This window comes from Emydura macquarii, unplaced genomic scaffold, assembly GCF_026122565.2.
Source record: "Emydura macquarii macquarii isolate MOO-44397 ecotype Brisbane River unplaced genomic scaffold, CSIRO-AGI_Emac_v2 contig_3477, whole genome shotgun sequence".
NCBI classification, from domain to species: domain Eukaryota; kingdom Metazoa; phylum Chordata; order Testudines; family Chelidae; genus Emydura; species Emydura macquarii.
Genome location: NW_027133614.1, coordinates 2,769,916 through 2,793,231, shown reverse-complemented (window position 1 = coordinate 2,793,231; position 23,316 = coordinate 2,769,916). Strand labels below are relative to the sequence as shown.

The 23,316-nt window shown below is 40.1% G+C and overlaps 1 protein-coding gene and 1 long non-coding RNA gene across 2 annotated transcripts in view; both read right to left on the bottom strand.

Moving 5' to 3' along the window:
• Positions 1 to 23,316, bottom strand: part of RGL1 (ral guanine nucleotide dissociation stimulator like 1) — a 154,259-nt gene that overhangs the window by 109,946 nt on the left and 20,997 nt on the right. The window contains exons 2-3 of the mRNA XM_067535099.1: positions 8,556 to 8,629; positions 7,503 to 7,661 (exon numbers count right to left, since the gene is read on the bottom strand). Of these exons, the coding sequence (XP_067391200.1) occupies positions 7,503 to 7,511 (9 nt within the window). The 5' untranslated portion in view covers positions 7,512 to 7,661; positions 8,556 to 8,629. The remainder of the gene's footprint in view (positions 1 to 7,502; positions 7,662 to 8,555; positions 8,630 to 23,316) is intronic.
• LOC137144660 (uncharacterized) lies at positions 5,462 to 7,506 on the bottom strand. Its single transcript, XR_010917448.1, has 3 exons — positions 7,488 to 7,506; positions 6,991 to 7,040; positions 5,462 to 6,050 (listed from the first exon to the last, which is right to left on the bottom strand). It is a non-coding gene; the product is annotated as an uncharacterized lncRNA (long non-coding RNA).

Below are 23,316 nucleotides of genomic sequence, written 5' to 3'. Positions count from 1 at the left end.
TGGACAATTATGTATCATCAAAAAGATGAGTTCTTGGTCAGCTGTCCAGTTGACACCACACTGGGGTATGATGTTCCAGCACTCCAGCTAGCAGTCTGCTCATAAGCATTGTTTCGAATAGCAATCACCAAAGAGGCAATTACTTCTAATGCTTTGTGCTGTCATTGCAAGAAATTGGCAACAAGCTGATGCAAAAAGAAGAATGCAACCCATATTTGTCGATGTCATTCTCCTATTGAAATCAATGTCAAAAGTCCCCACTGATTCCCAGTGACAACGACTGGGGCCTTTGTGATTGCCTGGCCACTGAAAGCCAAGCTCAGCACTTGACACTTAAGATAGGTTGTAATCCCACCTTCTGATGATATCCACCAATCCTATTGGTTGCCAATATCTGAAAGAAACGGGGTGTGAGAGGGAGGAATGTCAGTCAACACTTCATAAATCCAGATTAGCAGGTGGCACAGGCAGCCAGCCTTGTAATTGGTTCAATTGGTCATGATTTATTTGGTTATGATTTTGACAGATCCAGGGATTTACTTATTAGTTGGGGTCAGAATGGACATTCTGTTAGTGCAAAAAGGTTCTTCAATGAAACTGTAAAGGGTTACAAAGCTGATTATTTTGTAAATGATTATTTTTAATGATGTAATGTGCCAAGGAGCTTATGTAACGGGCACAGATATACCTTTCTAAACAAACAAACAAAACATACCTAAATAAATCAAAAAGTAGAAGGAAGGATAATATTCAAATATGCACTGAGCCTTTTCTTTGTTTACCAATTTATTATGGCTTGCTTTTATAACAGCAGTTTGCATTTATATATCATCTTTCGTCCTGAAGGACTGCAAAATGCTTCACTAACTATATACTGGACAAATTGCACCACTGAAATGCAGCCACCTCTTGGATGCCAGGCAGCAGTCCATACCACTGCAGACAGAACACTTCACAACAGCATGGGAAAGGGAAATTTCTGGTCAAGGACAGCAGTGTCATGGGATCTATAATGTCCATGCAAAGCAGACAGAAGCTCTATTTTTAAGGACTGATTCAAAAAAACCTACACGTAATCAGAACAGAACTAAATTTATCTACTTTACAAGGATGAAGGATTAACTGAAGTCTCTTAGATTTGAACCTGTGATTTCTTGGAGTCTAAGTATGTCAGATCTTGGTAGGCTTATTATCAGACAGCCACTATTTAGGTTAGCAGGTAAGAGCACGTACATGTCATCCCAAGCCCCACCTCTGCCAACTTGTTCCTTTCGCTGAGGAGGCAGGGAATAATACTGAGGTATAGAAATCCTGCTCTTTCCAGCATCATCCAGCTCTCACAGTCATAAGCACTAAATTCACTTGTATTTAAATACATTTTAAAAGCAGTAGATTTCTGAGTGAGTCTTGGAGGTGAAGTGTGTGCAGCCAAAGGGAAGTAGGGAATAGGACACAGGGTATTTGTTCCCTAGTACCATCAGCCAGCTGATCCTGAGAGGAAGTGTCAGCATCACATTGAGGAAGAAGTTAGATTCCACAATACGAGTTATCGCTTTGCAGGGAAGAAGGGAAATGGAAAACAAGATAAAAATACAATAGTCTTATCTGGAAATCTTTAATGTTTACTTGATTAGAACTGAGACTTTTATTAAACTTTTGTTTACCTATCTCCTTAAATCATTTTAAATCATTCTTTTTAGTTTTTAAAGTTTTTCCCCCACACTAGTTTAGTAGCCAGGAAAAAATTAAAACTAACGTGGCCAAGCCTAATAACAATGTAATGTGGAGCCTGGAACAACCAACCCATTTGATCTTACCTTTGTCCCTACCTAGGGCCCCAATTTAGCAAAGAATTTAAAGTACCTTAAAGTTAATTATGTGCTTAATACCCAATGGAACTTAAGCTTGCGCTTAAGCACTTTGCTGAATTGGGTCCTAGATCCTGAAGTAAACAGAATTGAGGGAACTCAACACCTGATTGGATTAGGTCCTCTATCCGCCACAATTACATCAGCTATATTATTGAACAATGGTCAAGCGTTAAAATGAATTTTGAAAGCCAACTAAGGGATCTGGATGCCTAGCTAAAAACTTAGTGTCCAAATCCCCTAGCCAGCTTTAAAATTCTCAGAACTTAAAGTTCTATTTTGAGAGACGACTGGTTCCAGAGGTATTCTCCACATTAAGCACAGAGAATCTCTCTCAAACTAGCAGTCTTTCAAGAGGGAGGAAACGTTTTAAGCATGGCCACTGTACAAGCTATAATTCTAACATAGGTGCCCATTTTAATTCTGTACTCTAATATGTAACCTGTAGAGTTTAGTAGAGACAAACAATTGTAATTGTTGTTCTTGCAATTAACTTTTAAAAATGAGAAATAAAAACTTTAGCCTTCTAGGAACCACACAGACAGTGTCTGCTAAATTTAGGTACATAAATACCTATCTGGTACACAAACACTGAAGTTCAATACAGAGATATGTCCAGGGCCACCTGTAAAGTGGCATAGGCAAGATTTCTCTTCTGCCTATCTAGGAATTCATAAATCCTCCATCATTGTGGTATCTGACAACCTATTCAAGATGATGAGGCTCTGATTAATATAAAGGATGATCCATAAAGCTCTCAGGGACTAAAAGAAATACAGAAAAAATAACTATTCTGAACCAGTTGCAGCTTGGTTTACTGCAACTAATGTTTTGTAGTTCCAGCGAAGTTCAATAATAATTCAACAAGATTTGACATGGTCTATACAGCTGGTCAGTCAGGGTCAGCATTCTGTTAGCTAATCTGACATTCCACAACTGCATTCAAACACGATAACATTTTCTAGTGAAGACAAGCCTTAAGTGTTTCTGCCACTTCAGCTGTATAAATGAAATACATTTCTGCTAATACCTCTCTTTGTGCATTCTTTTACCCTTGCAAGAATGAACTATAAATCCATTTGTGAATACAAACTCACCCTTTTCATTGTGTGACACTATAAAATATTGTTAACCCTGGAAAGTTTCCAAGTTGTGGACCATGTACCACTGGTATGGTTCATGGAGCATTTACTGATGAACTAAGATAGTTACATAATGCAGACTCCTCCACATTTTTAGTTGTTGTTACAGTAGCACCCAGGCTCTTCATTGGAAAGACAAGTCAAAACACCTATAACAGCAGCTGAAAACAAGGAGGAGCCAATCTTGCTGACTACTGCCAACAGGAGAAGGAGAAGAAAAAAAGAGCATCCTCAAGGACCAGAACAACTAGCCAGTAGCAGAAGAATGTCCAGGAGAGCAAAGGAAAAAGGAATAAGGTAGTCAGAATCTAGGCAGATGAAGGGTACTTAGTGCTGGACAGCATCTGCAGGGAGAAGGGAACCAAGCAGCAGGGAAGCATGTGCACAGGGAGAGAAGAAGGGGACCAGATTGCAAAGCAACACACATAGGAAAGCCTTGGTTAGAGAGAGAATGAGTATAAATGAGAGAGAGAGAGAATGCACTGAAGACAGCTAAAATTACATTAAATGCTGTCCTAATATTACTTTTCCATATAAGCAATGACTGTAGTTTCCACAAAGGTGTTGTGTTGATGGAAGGGGAGCTGTTCTATGTAATCACGAATTGAAGGAGAGGCGGCCAGGAGAAACTCTCTCCAATAAATGTTCACACTATGGAAAAGTGTGAGAATCTGATTTGCTATTAAAGTACTCACTTAGAGACATCACTGAGATGGATGCATTAAAAATACCTTCTTGCAAGACAGAAAAACAAATACTGTTTTTTACTGAGATTCTGCAGCAGCATCTCATTAGTTAATATTGTTCTGGTTTCTTTATAATAACATGCAATATTTGGTTTCCCATTAATAGTACATGCCCACAGTTTGATAACTGGAGAAAGTGGATGTACTGTTGAATTCTTGAGATTGAAACCATTTTAAAAGAAAGTTAAATAAACCTGTGTACAAAAAATGACAAGTGTAATAGAATGCACATGTTGTAAAAAGTAAGACACAAATCTTTACATTTTATATAGCATTTTAGTGATTTATTGGGCTGTGGCTATAACTGTCTATTATGTACTCACCTTTAGTACTTCACCATCCTATCATACATAAAGTCCTTTCTCATTCTCCTCTCATTGGTATGATTTTTTAAAACTTTATTTATACTTTGCAGACTTTGCTCAGATTTTTAGAGAGCACTTCCCCAGAAAACAATGAGAGCCAACAGTCCAACAACCCTCTCCTCATCTCACTACTGACCCAAGTAGAGATAGCCAGGTGTGTATTGCTATGAGAAGAGAAGGAAAGGGGGCTTTACTCATTTCTCCTCCTCCTCTTCCCTTTTGAGGAAGAATTGGATTCTCCATCCTCTTCTCCTCCCCTCTCCACCTTTGATATCACTAAGGCAATCACACTGGATTTCTTCCTCCATTCCAAGAGAACATCCTATTATTGAGTCCTACACAAATAGATTGTAATATTAAAAGACATCTTCATGGGACAGCATACTACAGAAAAAGAAAAGGCTTTCTAGTGGTGGAGCAAGCAGTTCCTCCTCGAGCCTGCAAAGTTGAGTTCAGGGAAAAAAAACAAAAAAAAAACAAAAAAAACCCAAAACCTTATTCACGGTTTGACAGGCCTCTGATCCAAGCCGTTTAAAGAGTAACTTCCAACATACTTTTTCCTTCTCTGTTCACCTTCTCTGCGTTTCTTCCCCTCACCCCTCACTCAAGTAATTATTAATACTCCAATCAGCAGCAGGCACAAACACATTCGCTGTGGTGAAAACTATGGCAAAGAAACTGTTAAAATCTTTGAAAAGTCCTCATCTTCCTTAATTGCTCCCTTGACTCCCTAGTAGTCTAACAGACATATCACTTCTCTAGCCAGCTTCTTGATTTTTTTCTTTTTTTCATGACTTTGTTTGTTTGCTTCTCAAACACTCTTCTAATTTCCATCTCATATGCTCTACTTTATGCTCCTTCTATTGGCTTTCCTCAGGTTTGATTTCATCTTCTAAAGGACTATTCAGTTTGAATAACCTCATGAAACTTCCCATTTAATGATAATGTTTTTCTTTTTGCCTTCCTGCTTACCTTTTTCACTTGGAGTATGCATGCCTGCTATGACTCTGTCATGGTACTTTTAAGTAGTATCCATGCTGATTCTAAGAATTTTAAATTTCCTTAATTTTATTCTAGGGTCTTTTTGACTAGTCTCCTCATTTTTTTTTTTTAATTCCCCTTTCTAAAATTTAGCATAACAATGCTAGGTTTTATTATGATTATTCCCCAGAGGATGCTGAATTTAATTATCATCTTGTAGCCTCCCTTATTTAGTGGCACTATAAGTGCCTCTCTTTCTGTCTGGGGCCTCTCTCTGCTCTTGAACAGACTTTTGCCAGCTAGCTCTGTCTTTATATCTAACTAGTTCAAAGCAAAAAGGACTTTGCCCCTCCCACCCATTCAATTGCATCAGTTGACTTGTCTTTAGTTTGACTCATTCGCTTTGAGCATGCATGGATTTCAAAAGAAGCCAATTCAATCATTTAGTTTTATTACTTTCAAAGAGAACAGTTCAAGAGATTAGTTTTATTAGCTGCCCTTAGAATAGCTATTGCCCTAAGAATTAGTTAATAGCTTTTAAAATATCTGTTTCAAAGTTCCGGACTGAAATCCCAAAATTAACTCTGCACCTTAGGTTCAAAAGGTTTAATTATAGCATTAAGTATCATATTGTGAATAGTGTTGGTGTAAGGACCAGCCCAGAACCATAAAGCAAAGCTGAGCCATTTGCTAACACAACCGTCTTATCCCCTAAGAGGCAGGAATCAACCCTTCAATAATAGGGAACAATTGATTTAAAAAAACCAAACAAACCCACATTACATTATTTTGTGGTTTCTATTATAGTTAATAGCGCTTTCTTTTTTACAAAATTAGAGATCACACAGGTTGAATTTTTCTGTGGGATGTTCCAACGGGGAGTAAACTTTACTTCCTGGCCAACCATTCAGAAATCCAGCACTCTTGTCACCTGGCAGAGCTCTCAATCTTAGAAAAATAAGAGGGCTTGAAAATGTCAAGGAATCTAGAACCTGCAGTTAGATTCTTTAGCTTCCTCCCCACGTCACCCATTCTTAAAATGGACTGGAAGATGGTACTCTCAGGCTGTCAATCAGAATGAGCACCCTACACCAAATTCTGTTTTCAGTTACCATGATGTAAATCCACTCAATTCAGTGGCGTACTGAGTGGGGGAACCAGGCCCCTGGGTGCAGGCCTGCAGGGGGGCACCGGGCCGACCCTTCACAATGCACAGGAGGCGGAGGGCGCAGGAGGCTCTAAAGAGTACCCCCTCAGTGCCTCCCCACCCACCTCCCCACAATTGCGAAGGGCCAGGGGAGTGAGGCCGCCCCGTCCGAGCTGGCACCGAGCGGGTAAGTGCAGGGAAGGGGCGTGCCAAGCCAGCCCTTCACAATGGGCAGGAGCTGCAGGAGGTTCTGAGGGGCGCTTCCCCCCCACGTGTCGTGAAGGGCTGGACCAACCCCCCTCCCCAGGTCAGGGAGTAAGGCTGCCCAGTCTGAGCTGGTGCCAGGCTGCGGGGCTGCAGCAGGAGAAGCTGGCGCTGCGTGGCGAGTAAGTATGGGGGGAAGGGGAGGGTAGCGGCAGCAGAGCCGCCAAGCCTGCATATGCAGCACCCCCTCCCTCCGCAGCTACAGGACCTCACCTTCCCGGAGCAGCTGGGGGGTGGCACCAGTACCACTCCTGCCCTACACGGGGGAGGGGAGGGTGGCGTGTGAGGCTGGGGGGGGGGGAGAGGAGGGGAGAAGGAGCACAAATGTAAGCTTGGTCCCCGGGTGCTGGAGACCCTCAGTGCGCCACTGACTGAAGTCAATGGAGTCTCGCTGATGTAACTGAAAGCAGGATTTAGGGATCAGCCCAACTCCTCTTGAAGTCAACAGAAAGACTTTCAGCTGGATTGGGACCTCACCCTTTCTTTTTCTTGGAGATCAACCAGAAGCAGCATCTTCTTCTGCTTCACTGGAACAAAGTGAAAAACATTAAAGTGAAGTAAGAATTCATTACTTATCTGTGTGCCCTTTGGATCTATTTTGCAGCATTCATTCAATTCTATTTCATCCCATCCTGTATAACTTCATTCCTTCCTTGTAGCCCTGCTTCAGAGCTTAATATTATATTATGCATCATTATATCAGAGCACCCCACGCTCCACGATATTCTTTTGAGCACTTCTCCTTGTTCTCCCCTTCAAATCTGAACAATGGAACTAAAAAGACATACCGAACGAATAACATTTAAATATACATACTGCCCTCTGCAACCACATAACTCTGTTTCATCACATCTGCTGCTCATTTCCTAACAACTGAAACTGCATGGCTTTATTGATCACCATGAGTCTGAATAAAACCACGGATCTATTAAATTAGACCAGGCACAAAAAGGCACAGCAATAACAATTGTTACCTCCAGTTGATTTACCTCCTCCATCTCTAAAGTATCCCATATTCAGGAACAGTGCTCCATTCATCAGTGTCTTGTACTTTCCAGGCTTATTGGGAGCTTTGGTTCTAGATGCTGCTTGCACAATCTTCTATTAAATCTCTGAAGAAGCAGATACTAGCAGGAGGAATTCTGTATCTGTGTGAAAGGAATAAGGGAGAGGTGTTTTAAATACAAAGAGTAACATATATTTCCTTATATGTTTTCATGGTCTCTTTCTTATGAGATTAATCAATTGAATATAATCATTGTATAGATAAGGAGGCAGGCACATGTCAGATTTGTTAGTTACATGGAAAGCCACCAGTCAGAGTGGATGGCATAGTGGTTTAAGCCTCAAATCTCACTTTCAAATCCTTCTAACTCCCCTTTCTCTGTCAGCGCTTAGGGCACCATTAGCTTCTTTGCCACAGGGGCCTGCAACTTGGGTGTCATAATGGGCTCCTCTGCCTTGTTTGCACCACACATGCAGGCCTTGTCCACATCTTGCTGCTTCTTCCTCCATAAGAGCATGTCTAGATTTGGAAAACAGGCTGCGAACACATTTTCAAACAAGATCTAGGAAGGGAAGTCAGACACCTATCAGGTCCAGCCTTCTCTTTCTATCCACACTGCTAAAACTCCTATCCAGGCCCTTGTCTCCCATCCTGACTATTGCAAACTCTTCCTCTCTAGTCTCCTTGGCACCAAACATCACCCCTCCTCCAGTCTATTCAAAATGCAGCTACAGAAATGGTTTCCATTGACCATTGTTCTGATGACATCACCTCTTTGAATCCCTCCACTGGCTCCCATTTTCTGCTGCATTAAATTCAATCATCTAGTACTCACCTATAAGGGTCTCACAACTCTGCTCCTCCCTACTCATTTGCCGTTTTTTTTTTTAAACAAACAAACAAACAAAAAAGACTCCCACACCTGCAGCCTCAGCCACTCTACCAAAAATGCCAGCCTTGACCTTCTATTGGTCTGCTTCTCCCAATATCATCTTTATGGTTTCTTCTCTGCCACCTTTATGCATGGAACACCTACTGTGCACTAGTTGATAAAACCACGGTCCTTTCCTCCTTCAAATCTCTCTTCAGGATCCACTTCCATTGTGATGCCTACAAGAGATCACCAATTCATAATGGTAAAGGGCCAGTGGGGACTGCTAATATTTATTTCTGTTAAAAACAAAAGTTGAAATGATTTAGAACAGTCAAGTTATGTATCTAGCCTATCTAAATGCATGTTCTTATTTCTGTTACCTTGGTTCTCTCTCCCACCTCTCTCCTGTTGTTTGCTATGCACTCTTGCCATATCTTGTCTTTGTTAGATTGAAAGTGCTTTGGACAAGAATTGTGTCTTCCTATGTATTTGTAAAACTTCTAGCATAATGAGGTCCCAATCCTGACTGGCACTTTGGGTGCTATCTCAATACTGATAATAAATAATAATATGGATCCACAGGGTCAAATCCCATCAACTCAGTCTTTTGCCCTTCTGAAATACGCTAACATAATATTATGCAATCCAATGAGTTTGGATCCTTTGGATGAGACTTTACAAACTTTGGTCCCATCTGCTTGGATATGTTATTAACAAATCCAATTGTATTTTTCGGAAGAACGTGCCCCAGTGTCCTTAGCCAAAATTTTCCTTCTTGCCACTTGTGCTTTTTGCTGTTTGGCAGCTGCATTACAGTGCTGCAATAAGTATGTACACAGAGCCAAATCCGGTTCACCTTTTGCACATAAGCACTCCTATTGACTTCAACAGAATTACTTGCAAGTGAGGAGATTTGAACCACAGTTTGTAAACATTTTAGGGTCCTTTGGGATTAAGTTGTTTTATTACTATTGCCACATTTGTGCTTGGATACCAAGATACTCATTTGAGGATGTTAGTTTCTATTTCCAGCCATGTGACATCTATTTTTATTTCCACTTTAAATAAAGACACATGGAAACAAAAGACAGGAAGGTTCACAATGCTTGAGGCGCCCTACAATTATAGGAAGTTGACCATGCTTTAATGTTCACCTTATTCCTGAACGGTTGATCCCTACTTAAGATTCAGCCAAAGGCCAAAAAGCAAAACAAAACCAAAAACAAAAAGTGTTATAGAGGGAAATCCTTCTATATTCAGATATTATGATGATGGGAGATGTTAATAAGAACCCAAATTTGGAATAGGAGGTAGCACAAAAGAAAATGAGATATAGGATTATATAATAAAAATAGGAAGAGGATAGAGGGATAGCTACACATATACATGTAACAGAAACAAATGATTCAGTCCTTCAAGAATAATTGTCCGTTTAGGAATAAAATTAAAAACTATACAATATTCTAATGTATGATAACAACATCTGTGCACTAAAAAGGACAGTGACAAGTATCTATGTTAGGTATTTCCAGGGTATCCTTTACTGTAATAGATGAGCACAGTAACTGAACATTTCAGGTAGTTGAAGCCTCAAACTGATCCATTTTAAAAACAGCTACAATCTGGCGAGGAAGGCCCTTTGGATTTTAAATATTTATTTTTAAAAAATCATAATTATAAACCCTACCAGTGTTAGCAAAAAGTTAAACAACATACTAGGAAGCATGAGAGAATCTACAATGTTTTGTGTTGATTTGCATGAATAGCAGCTGGCCAGCTAAGAAAGCACTAGCTAGCAAATCAACCCCTATTCTCGGGGCTGAGGAGACATTACTAAACATATGAGATAAAATATGGAAATTTTTATACAGACAAAACTCCAGCTGAAGTCCATGAAAGCTTTGCCTGAGTAAAAACTTGAGTACCAACTTCAGAATCTGGCCCAAGCTGAATGATGCTGTCCCACAAACACACACACACAAGAGTAAAAGCAAAATCCTGATTGTTTTGTTTTCCAGGAGTCAAATGGAAAAGTACCAGAGAAGAAAATATTAGTTTTAGAAGAATATTCTGAACAATAAACTCATTGTCACAAGATAACATTGTGGCCAAGAGCTTAGGAGGATTCAAAAAAGGAATAATCATTTATGTCGACAATGAGAACATCCACAGTTACATTAGACAGGATATTTTTTAAAAATGAGAAGTAAATGAACTCTCCTGCTTCAGAGTATGTGCAAACTGACAGGAGTTTGGAAGAAACTTTTCCAGGAGCGGGTTATTCCATAACTGTCAGCTACTGGTTTTTTGCACCTTCCTCTGAAGCAGCTGACTGTCAAACCCTAGATATTGCACTGAATGCATCACTATACTGATCTGGTATAGCCGTTCTACAATTCTATATGAAAACCATTCTGAAAGACTACAGAAAAAGGGACTTAGTGGTATTCTTTAAAAGTGAATTAAAATTAATAATGAAATTAACACAGACACTTTCTGTTGGCATAGAAATGTCTGAGTCACTTACAGGGATAACAGATATGCTCTTGCTTGCCAGATCCTGGTGATCAAAATGCATTAAAATAAACCATTATTCCATCAAACTAATGGCAGGTGTTCCATACTGCTATATTGGCGGCACATGATTTTTCTTCCCTCTTTTTAGTAATGGTGAGAAACCCAAGCCTGGAAGCCTTGTAGAAGTCTTCAAGTCACAGAAAAGATGCACAGCATAGATTGATTCAATGCAAGCTTTGCCATAATGCCTTGCCAATATGCCTCTACTCTTACCTGAAACTGCCACCTCGGAAAGGACAGTTCAGTCCCTAAAACCAAACGGTCTGTCTTTGATCTCTCTGCGGAGATTGCCAACAAGAGTGCCAGATAGTATCAGTAGTAGTGATCTGTTTTGTAATGTGGACATTTGTCCATTGAGGACTGGAATTAAACCACCAAATCCATTTTCTATTGGCTACCGAACTGCTCTCATGTGGTAATAGCTTTTGGTCATTACAGACTTGTTCAGGATTAAAACTAGGAAGCTACAGGTGAAAAGGCACTGTATCCCACAATAAACACCATTCAATTACTTTTTATGGTATGTTTTCCTACCCTTTTTTTGGAGAGCAAGGGGGAAGCAAAAAAAAAACCAAAAAAAACAAAAAAAAACCCACTGTACTTTTTTGCTTTAAAAGTTGGTTTAGATGCACAATACACTAGGACCAGATGTGCATTTATCATCATCATGTGGCCTGATGTATAAGTCAATAATTTGGCAACCTCTTTAGAGAAGGAATTTGCTTATTTTTTGTTCCACTAGCTGGTCCAAAACCATTTGCAAAGTTGCACAATCCTTCTCCAATTTAGTCTCTCTGTTGAGAAGCAATAAGCAAAACAGAGATTTTGGGGGAAGGGGAAAGGTCTCTTCTGGTTTTGTGGTTAAATGTTAAAAAGCAAGAGTTTAGAAGAGAAAAAACACTCTGCTCTGCTGCTTTCTGAGGCAGGTTTTTCTCTTCTCCAAGTGGACCCCAGTCTTCTTGCATTCCTCCCCTTCCCTCCCATCCCTTTCCCCACCCCATCGCAATGATAGTATTTGGCAGGAGCTTTTAATTAAAAAAAACAGTCAGAGTGCTTTTATGCTACCCCAGTGAACCTCTCTTGTGAAATGATGTTCTTTGCTCAGCAATTCTTGCTCAGAGCACTGAGTGCCAACAAACGGAAAACAGCTGGAATGATTTCCTATCCTTCCTATTCTCCATTCAGGCCTGGTGGCCTAAGAACAATTATTTTTTTATTTTTTTCAAGACAGGCTCAAATAACAAGGAATCATTCAGGGTTCAAAGAAAGACATGATGTCTTTTATAAAACATTATTTATGGCTCATCTTTTACATAAATACATTAAAAGTATAATGATGATACAGATCTAATAGAAAGACTCCCATCAACTTCACGAGGAGCTGGATTGTGTCTGTAACGACAGACTGACGTATTAATAAGGTTTTCAGGACCAGGATCACATCTTTGCATGCATATGAACAGCACCTAGCATCAAAGCTGACTGGAGCCTCTAGACACTACTGTAAAGTAAAAATTAAATAATAATGTCATGTGACTGGCCTATGCACTATAACATCACTGACTTACAAATCAGTGCTGCAGAGATACAAATATATCTTTTACTAATTCAAATTTGCATCAGAAACCCTCCCTCAAATAATGGTGGGTGCCATGTTGTCAAATTTCACAATTTTATTGGATGTGTCATGACATCTCATGTTTTCCTAAAAGCCCAGCTGCTGGAACCATGTTACTAATTGAACAATCATAACGAGAGGGAGGAAGGGGGAGAAGTAAGATTCTAGACTTCATGGTTGTGGAGAAAAGTTTGAAAACGTAAATGCTAAAGACTCCTCCCACACCAGAAGGCAAATAAAAAACAACATATTTTTTAAAATCACGTGATTTTAAGGCAATCATGGGGAAGAAAGGTAACATAGTAATAGAGGTCTTCTACAGACCCTAGGATACAATCGGGATATGGATAGAGAGCTGTTTAATATTTTTAATTAAATAAATACTATTGGGAGTTGTGTTACTATGGTAGGGTGACCATATGTTTGGTTTTGGCTGGGACAGTCTCCTTTTTAAGCCCTTCCCGGAAGTCCCGACTTTTTTGGCAAAACTGAAGATTTGTCCAGTTTGCTCTTGCCAACTGAAGGTCAGATGCAAGAGCAAATGGGACAAATGCCCAGTTTTGCCAAAAAAGTGGTGTGAACCTCCCTCAGTTGGCATTGAGGAACATTTGGGCGGGGCACTCCAACTGGTGGAGCTCCGGTGTGCGGCAACACCAGGCGGAGATCGAGCTAGCCCACATGGGGTGGCCTCAGGTCAGCCTCATGCGGGGAGAGGGAGACTCGGGCCAGTCCTGTGTGGGACTTTTCACTTTGGAAAATATGGTCACCTGAGAGTTTTGTTTTCCAGATGTAGATTGGAAGACAAGTGCTACTAATAATGACAGGGCCCAGATATTTTCGGGTATAATATCTGACAGATTTTTTTACCAAATAGTCACTGAACCAACAAGACGTCATGCCATTTTAGATTTAGTATTAGTAAGTGGCAAGGACCCCACAGAAGAACTGGCTGTAGAGGACAATCTTGGTTTAACTGATCATGAGTTAGTTCAGTTTAAACTAAATGGAAGAATAAACAAAAATAGGGTCCTAAATATAAGAAGGGCCATACAGGGTCAGATCAATGGTCCATCTGGCCCAGTATCTTGTCTTCCAACAGTGGCCAATGCCAGATGCTTCATAGGAAATGAACAGAACAGGCAATCTTCAAGTGATCCATCTCCTGTCGTCCATTCCCAGCTTTTGGCAAACAGAGCCTACGGACACTCAGATCATGGGGTTGCATCCCTGACCATCTTGACCTATTCTCCATGAACTTGATTTCAAAAGGGCAATCTTTAAAAAACTAAGGGAATTAGTTAAGGAAGTGGACTGGACTGAGTACTCAAGCATCTGAATGTGGAGGAGGCTTGGAATTACTTTACATCAAAGTTGCTTGGAATGCAGGCTTCAGATAGTTTCTGCAAGGGGAAAAATTCAAAAGGGAAGAGCTGTGGATCAATCTGGATGAACGAGCATCTCTAACGGGTTACTAAGAGAAAGGAATGAAAGACGGGATGGATCAGAAAGAAGAGCTAACTCTTGGAGGTCAGAAAGTGCAGGGGGAAAGTGAGAACTTCCAAAAGCCAAGCATAGCTGGACCCTGCAAAGGAAATTAAATCCAACAGTAAATGGTTTTTTAGCCATATAAATAAAAAGGAAAGAATTAGGATTGCTAAATAATGTGGAGATTAAAAATAATCTAGATATGGTCCAACACAAATGAATTATTTCCCTTAGTTTTTAATAAGAGTAATGAGGAGCTTGGGGACAGTGGCAAGGTGGCTAATGGGAAGAAGGATATGGAAGCAGAAATTACATCATACAAAGTGGAAGCCAAACTCAAACTGCTTAATGAGATCAAATCAGGGGGCCCAGATAATCCCCATCCAAGAATATTAAAGGAACTGGCACATGAAATTGCAAACCCAATAGCAAAGATTTTAATGAATCAATAAAATCAAGGGTTGTGCCCTATGACTTGAGAATTGCAAATACAGTATCTATATTTATGAAAGGGGGAACAAATAATTCACGAAACTACAGACATCCTAGTTTGACCTCAACTTATGCCAGGTCTTAGAAGAAATTTTGAAAGAGAGAGTAATTATGGACACAGAGGTAAACAATAACTAGGATAAAATACAACATGGTTTTACAAAAGGTAGATCATCCCAGATCAACCTGATCTCTTTCTTTGAGAAGATAATTGATTTTTTTAGCAAATGGAATGCAGTAGACCTATTCTACCTGGATTTCAGTAAAGCATTTGATACAGGTTCACATGGGAAATTATTAGTGAAATTGGGAAAGATGGGGATTAATACAAGAATTGAAAGGTGGGTAAGGAATTAGTTAAAGTGGAGACTGCAACGGGTCATGCTGAAAGGTGAATTGTCAGTCTGGAGAGAGGTTTCTAGTGGAGTTCCTCACAAATCAGTCTTGGGACCAATCTTATTTATCATTTTCATTAATTACCTTGGCACAAAAAGTGGGAGTGTGCTAATAAAATGTATGGATGACACAAAGTTGGGAGGTCCTGCCAATACAAAGGAGGACCAGAATATTGTACAAGAAGATCTGATGACCTCGAAAACTGGAGTAATAGAAATGGGATGAAATTTAATAGTGCAAGGTTATGCATTTAGGAACTAACAAGAATTTTTCTTATAAGCTGGTGATGTATCATTTGGAAGCAACAGAGGAGGAGAAAGACCTGGCTGTACTGGTCAATCACAGAATGACTATGAGCTGCCAACATGATGTGGCCGTGAAAAGGGCTAATACAATCCTAGTATGCATCAGGCAAGGTATTTCCAGTAAAAATAGGGAAGTTTTATTACTATTATACAAGGTTGTGGTAAGACCTCATCAGGAATACTGTGGGCAATTCTGGTCTTCCATGTTTAAGAAAGATTAATTCAAACAGGAACAGGTGCAGAGAAGGGCTACTAGGATGATCAGAGGAATGAAGACTCAATCTTATGAGGGAAGGCTTATGGAGCTTGGCTTGTTTAGCCAAACAAAACAAAGGCTATGGGGAGATGCCATTGTTTTACATAAATACATCAGAGGGATAAACACCAGGGAGGGAGAGGCGTTATTTAAGTTAAGATCCAGTACTGGCAAAAGAACAAATGAATATAAACAGGCCATCAACAAATTTAGCCTTGATGTTAAATTCAGGTTTCTAACCATTGTAGGAGTGAAATTCAGGAACAGCCTTCCAAGGGGAGAAATGGAGGCAAAAAACCTAACTTGTTTCAAGACTGAGCTTGATAAGTTTATGGAGTGGATAGTATAATGAGACTGCCTACAATGGCATAGGGCTCCTCTGCAACTGCAATTAGCAAATATCTTCACAGCTGGAGATGGGACACGAAACGGAGAGGGCTCGAGCTACTACAGAAAATTCTTTCCCAGGTCTATGGTTTTTGGGTCTCGCCCATGTGCTTGGGCTAACTGACTGCCATTTTTAGGGTTGGGAAAGAACTTTCCTCCAGATCATATCAGAAGAGACTCTGGGTTTTTTTTTTGGTTTTTTTTTGTTTTTTTGTGGACATCCTCTGCAGAGTCAAGCACTGTTCGTTTGCTGGTTTGAACTAGAGTAAATAGTGGATTCTCTGTAACTTAAAATCTTTAAATCAAGATTTGAAGACAACAGTAGCTCAGTCAAAGGTTATGAGCCTATTACAGAATTGGGTGGATGAGGTTCTGTGGCCTGTGATATGCAGAAAGTAGGAGTTGAGAGCCATGCTGAAGTTTTCCCTTGAGTCTAACTGCAAACACAGAGATCTGTGTATAGTTTGATGGAGCCAAGTGTGTGTGTGTGAGAGAGAGAAGGAGCAGAACCACCACAGAAGCACACAAAGAAGGCAGCAAGAAATCCCCAGAGATAGCGAGAGAAGGTGACCCTGAAAAAAGCTAAGAGATAGACCTTTTGGTAGACTGAGTACTAGAAAGAGGCTGGGAACTGTGAGGAAAGAAACTCTCTCCTGTTGTTTCCTATGGTGTTCAGGGAAACAGGACTTTATGTACATTCTTTGTAAATAAACAAGATTGCAGCAAAAAAATACTTGACTCCATCACCAATTGTTCCTACTAACAGAGACAACCCACAAGACTCTGATTCTTGGTAACCATTCGGGTCAAAAGGGACAACAGTGAGTACAAAACGAGGGGGAAGTGATCTGCTGGTGAGGGCTGAGGATTTGGGAATCAGGACTTTGCCACCGACTTACTGTGTGACTGGGAAAGTCACAACCTTTCTGTGCCTCAATCTATCCATTTTTAAAAGGTAGGTAATACTTCCCTATCTCACAGGAGTATTATGAAGCGTGCTTAAGGCCTGATCATGGCTCTTCAGCCACTATCCCTCCTCCAAACCAACCAACCTAGCTGTGCCTTTTTACGTGTCCCTTCAGGATTGTTGTTCATTTTTGTTCAGACCCTATGAAGGAGGAAGTCTCCTTGTGTGCTCTCCACCCTTACACACCCAGGCAGGGCTAGGCACTATGTTCTTATTTATTATTTGTATTATGGTAGTGCTCAAAGGGCACAATCAAGCTCAAAGCCCTTAGTGCTAGACACCATACAAACATATATGACAATTTGGCTGCTGCCCCAAATAGTTCATACTTAATGTTTTTAGAGTGCTCTGTAAAGCGCAGGCAGAAGGTACATTACATATTCTAAATTATTATGATGAATTAATAATAATTAATAATAATAACTGATAGTAAACTAAACAGATTTTTTTCTTCCAGCCAAACAAATTATGCTTCATCCACTACAGCTATTACAATTCAAACCATGTGCTGGGTGGGAAATTTAGTTTGTCTATCACTCAGTGCATGATACCTAATCCATAACAGAGTAAAGTTACACACTTGCAATAAATTTAAAGCTGATTTACATTTACTGCCTATTAGTATTTATGAACATGGTTCACTTTCATGTATTTTTTATTTTAATCAGTCATTTTGCTTAATCCGTTTAACTTTACTTGGCAGTGTTTTGTTGTACCACAAATACAGAGGTTCCATATGCAATTTCCTCTGCCAAACCCAGATGAAGGAAAAGGCCCCTCCTCAAAGGCTGCAGGATAAGATAAGGAGAAACACTGTCAAGGGCTGGTATGGAGGATTATGGGAAAAGGCCCTTCATCGAAGACCTGGTGATGTGGCTGGAGGGGAAGAAAGAAGAGAAAAACACACAAAATTTTTAAAATTGACTTATCCTCCAAGCCAGGTGCAAACAGAGTAGAATGTGTCACAGTTACAGTAATACAGAGCAGGAATATCCTCTGTCATGTGCACTGAAAGTGATATAAAATTCTGTGCAGACTAGGCAAGGTAGCAAAATATTCCATCTGGTGCATTCCAGACTGGTATCAAAATGGAAACATATTTCACAAATTGAGCTATCAAGTACTTGTATATAAAAAGGGAGATAAAAGGGGCCAATTAGACAGCAGCCACATCTGTCAAAACTTTAACCCTTAACCTTAGGAAAACATAATCTAGGATCAAACGTAGACACACACAAGTCTTTTTGCATTGCCTTTGAAAACGACGTTATGGATTACCCACGGTATTATGAAAAGCTGATGAGAAACAGTCCTGCTCAAGCATTTGAAATCTTGAAGAAAAAGAAGTACATTCCAGTTCTTTAAGCATTTAATATATCACAGCTAGACCCTTCTCCCATATTAAGAGGAAAACAGTCCTGGCTTCTTTGCAGACAGTATGAAATGACTGTCTAGCAATTTTTTATCAAATCTATTTTAGTTTTTCTTTGACTGGAATTTTGTTTTACATTGTACTTTTCATATTGAAGTGTATGAAAGCACCGTACAGAACCAGGGCCCAAGCATAATTTTTTGGACCCAGTACAAACTTGTAACACAGGCCCCTTCCCACACACGTACCACAATCCCTCATCCCATACATACCATCTCATGAGCCATGAAAAAAGTTTGGATTCTGAAATTACTGTTACATATTCTACATTTCTCAAAAATGCCCCCTTTGCTATTTTTGTTTAACATAACACCCAGCCTGAGAGTCCTACAAGTTTGCTGACTATTTTGTAACTTTTTGGTCATTATAAAGGTGTTATATCCTGTCAATGTCTTGATTTTGTTTATCTGCTTCCCTAGTTAGTATATTGCCTGACTGTAGAAAGGCCTTGTCTGATTTGAAAAACTGGAGGATAGATTGGTGTCCTTCAGCTTCTTTTAGATCCCTTTCTTTTACCTCCTTACGTTTCTGGCTCCCTGATTTGTATTTATAGCCACCACCAGAAATGGCAGTATGGGGTGTGTGCGTGACTGTGAGTGAATTAGACACTTACTCACATATATTTTGGGCTTGCAGATCCTACCAGAAGAAGCAGAAGCACTGGCTTCCACTGTCTTATGGTGCTTTGCTTTGTCCCTGCCACCAGCTGTCCCTCCCTCCTGCCTATGCACAAAGAACTCTGGGACTGGTAGTTCTTGATCTTGATAAGATAGACCATGTCACAGAAAGGAGCACAAATCTCTCTGTCTCAAATCACAAGTCCTGGTTTAACTGCAAAAGCACACACTTTCTATTCCAGAGAATGGCCTGGACTGGGCCAGCAGGTCCAGCAACTCACTGTTCACAATGTTGCTTAAGACTGCTCTAACACTGCTTCTGATTGGCTCCAGCAAATCTCACAAGATCTGGACAACAGATACAGGGAAATAAGTTTATATAAATATCCTCAGGCATGATCTACAATTTAGCCTCAATTTTTTTCCTCATCGTAATGGGGGTTGCAGCCTGGGCTGGGCCCCCGAGGGCCTCTGGGCCCCGGTAAAATGTACCTTTTTTCCCCCCCACGTGGGGGCCCTGTACAGAACACCGAGTTACACACAGTTATGCACTGACTTTGGAGGCAAACCACATCAGCACAAAGCACTACCCATAAACTCATGCATAGTCTTGGACAACTTGTTTTATTTTTACAATTAATAATATTTAGCACTTAGAAGACAACTTTTATGTGAAAATCGCAAAGCATTTCACAAACATTATTAGTGAAATAACCTTCCTGACCTTCCTTAAAAAGTAAAGAAGTATTTAAAAGATCTTAACGAGGTTGGAAACTGGCAGCTAAAGTCACAGAGCAAGTCAGTGCAAGAGCAAAGAACAGACTCCGGGGATCCTGACTTCCAGTCCTCTGCTCTAGCCACTAGACCTGAACTGTTGGCCAGCACAGTGGGTTTACCCCTATCTTCTCCTAAATTGCTGAAGGATCTTTAACTTCCACCTGGACCATTACAGACAGACTGAAGAGACATTAGTTTGAAACTTCACTTGAAGAAGGCACATCTGGCAGTACTGGGTAGTTTATGCCACTCCTCCTCGGTACAGCAAGACAGCGTCAGCAGCGAGCGTAAACCCAAATGGTTGTGTGGGACACGAATCTATAATCTTCTAAACAAGAATGTTAGCCCCTGAGCACTTTATATCCAATTAGTGAATGTTGTGTCCTGCTCTACTATCCCTTAAATTGAGACTGGGCCATGTGGTCAGAGGCAGCAGAGATAATAATTGGAGCATCCTTTGCAACAGAAAGGATGCCAACCAGGGCAAGAGTCTTCAGGGCAGGGCATGGATGTGCGCAGGAGACCACTTTGCTGCAGTATGCATGCCTATTTACTGCTGACATTCATCAATTAACTAGCTGCCTGGAGCTTTAAAACATATCCCCCAAACCACCACAGCCCATGCCTCCTCAGAAGCTTGGTGCATAGGTTAGTAAATTATTTGCCTTACTCTTCTAGTTTGAATGCTGCATGTTTCCTCGAATGCTGTGTACAGTTCTGGTCACCCCATCTCAAAAAAGATATCGTAGAATTGGAACAGGTACAGAAAAGGGAAACAAAAATGATTACAGAGATGGAACGGCTTCCGGATGAGGAGAGAGAAAAAAGACTGGGACTGTTCAACTTAGAAAAGAGACAATTAAGGGAGAATATGATAGAGGTCTATAAAATCATGAATGGTTTGGAGAAAGTGAATAGGAAAGTGAAATTTAGATTGTCACATAACATATGAACCAGGGGTCACTCAATGATATTAATAGGCAGAAGGTTTAAAACAACCTTAAGGAAGTATGTCTTCACATAACACACAGTAAGCCTGTGGAACTCATTGCCACATGATGCTGTGAAGGCCAAATCTATAAACAGGGTTCAAAAAAAGAATTAGATAGTTCATGGAGGTCCATCAATAGCTACTAGCTAAGATTCAGGGATGTCACCCCAGGCTCTGGGTGTCCCTTAACCTCTGAATGCCAGAAGCTGGGACTGGATGACAGGGGGGATAGATCACTCTTCAATTGTCTTGTTCTGTTCATTCCCTCTGAAGCATCTGGCATTGGCCACTGTTAGAAGACAGGATACAGGGCTAGCTGGACCATTGGGCTGACCCAGCATGGCTATTCTTACGTTCTTAGGTAGCTCCCTCAAGTACATTAAAATATCCTCTCCTGTTACTTGCGCAAGGGGATATGCTCCCTGCAACATCTTCCTCATCCATTTTGTGGGATGCAGCTTTAGCAAGCTGTGTAGCACATGTAACCTCTACTAACAATAGTGAGAATTATGAATTTAAATCACCATACACTGCATTGTAAACATGCCCCCAAAAGCTTGCAGTACAATTGCCTGGAAGTAATCAAGCTGTGGATCTTGTACACAAATAGCTGGAAACATGTAAATATAATAAATAGTGGAAAGCAACATGCTGATTAATACACGAACAACAAAAGGGCATGAAGAAAATGTTTTTTTCATCTATACGATCCGAGCACATTCAAAGCCAGAACTGCAGAGAGCAGGATTAGTGAGCTTCAATCAAGGATTATACACTTATCTGAATAAGAATCATATCTGCAGTATGCTAGCTAAAGTGAAAATTATATGGGCTATCAAAACTCCTGCTTCAGGGGAGAACCTGATCAGTGGAGAGGATAGTACTGCAAAATCCAGTGAATTGTGAAAGGTTATAGGATTCTTTGAAGCATCTGACATCGGTTACCGTTGCAGATCTGATACTGATCTAGAGAGGCTATTGATTTGTTCTGCAATAGTTGTTCTTATTTCCTAACAGCAAATTTGGGAGGAACAGAGTCGGATGCCAGAGAGATCTGCATCCTGTATCTGCTACGAGCACATATTCAGTAGAGCTGCAGTACTGACATATGCAAGGATAAGAACAGGTCTATGGAAGGAATTGTATTCTGTATGTTTTGGGGCAAAGACACAAAGCTAAGAGTTGGACTACCTAAGTTCTGTTCCTTGTCTAGTCACTAACTCAGTGAGCAATAAATACTTGCAAGGCTATTAACCCGTGCCTCAGTTTCCCCTCTGTAAAATGAGGATAAAAGGGCCTGATTCTCAGTTACACTAAGCCCCTTTCACACTGCTCAGAGTGGCATAAAGGGGCCTTAGTATAAATGAGAACCAGGTCTATTCTTGAAGAATTTTTATTTTAAACACATCTAGATATGGGGAAACTGATTAAGAAGTAATATATCTCTCACACCAATCTTTGTCAATTTCTAGAACCAAGAATTGAAGTTTTTGGAGTTTCTGAAATGTTTGGATAGAAGTACCAAAACACCAAAAGACAGACTGTTCTTGTGGCATTTTTAACACAACCAGAAGCAGGAAGTACCTGATTGCAGACCCAAGAGATCTTATTTGAATAAATAACTTTGGTGCTTATTTGATCTGCATCTGTACTCTGAACCTTGTGAGGTTCACCCACCAACACTAAACATGACACCAATTGAAAGCATAGGAGGAGACAGATCTAGCAAAAAAACCAACATATATAATTAAATGAAGTCATGCAATTTTCACTGTGTAACACTGGCAAATAGCAGAAATTTAAAGATGAAGTCCATTATCCTGTTGATATAATTTACACTGTTGTTCCACAGGAATCTGAATAAATATTTTTATTTGTGTTTATGTTTTCACTGTCATTTTTGCCTCAGGATCCATCTAAGAGTGCAAAATAACATGAGATCCAGCCACTTCACTGGATTGTCACCAAACAAGGAATCAGGAGAAACCCAGGGTCTCTTGTTATTTCAGATCCACAAATGGCTCCATTGATCATTTTTTTAAAAAACCATGATAAATATAAACACAAATACTAAAACTGGCACACCTAAACACAGGATATTCAGTCGACTTCTTGTTGAAATGTACTGAATCTCAAAGTAATGAATATAACTCAGCTAATCCACATAACTCTCTATTAGCCCAAATAGCAGTCTTCAGTGCAATAGGCAAGACAATCCATTTCTCTTGTCTGTGCACATGCAGAGCTGCCCTTCAGTTGTTAAAAGGGCACATGGCCACTTCACACGATCACTACTAAAGGCATCACTCTATCCGGATTAAGATCGTGACATAACTGAAGATAACAGTTAGTAACCTTTTGCTAAACTGAAATAAAACAGCCATGTTCTGAAATTGTGTCTTCCTGGCAGTTCTCCAAATATGCTTTGTTTTCACTGCCAAAATAACATCAACCATCAATAGAAACGAGATGTAGAAAAAAAATCTCATATTCTATTAGAGATTCAGCAGAAATCCTGAATTTTGTTACTTTTTACCAAACACTCATCTTTGTATACTGCAATAACGCAAGCTATCTAAATAAGGAAAAGTTACTTCTCTGTCTCATTCACTCCCCTTCCAGT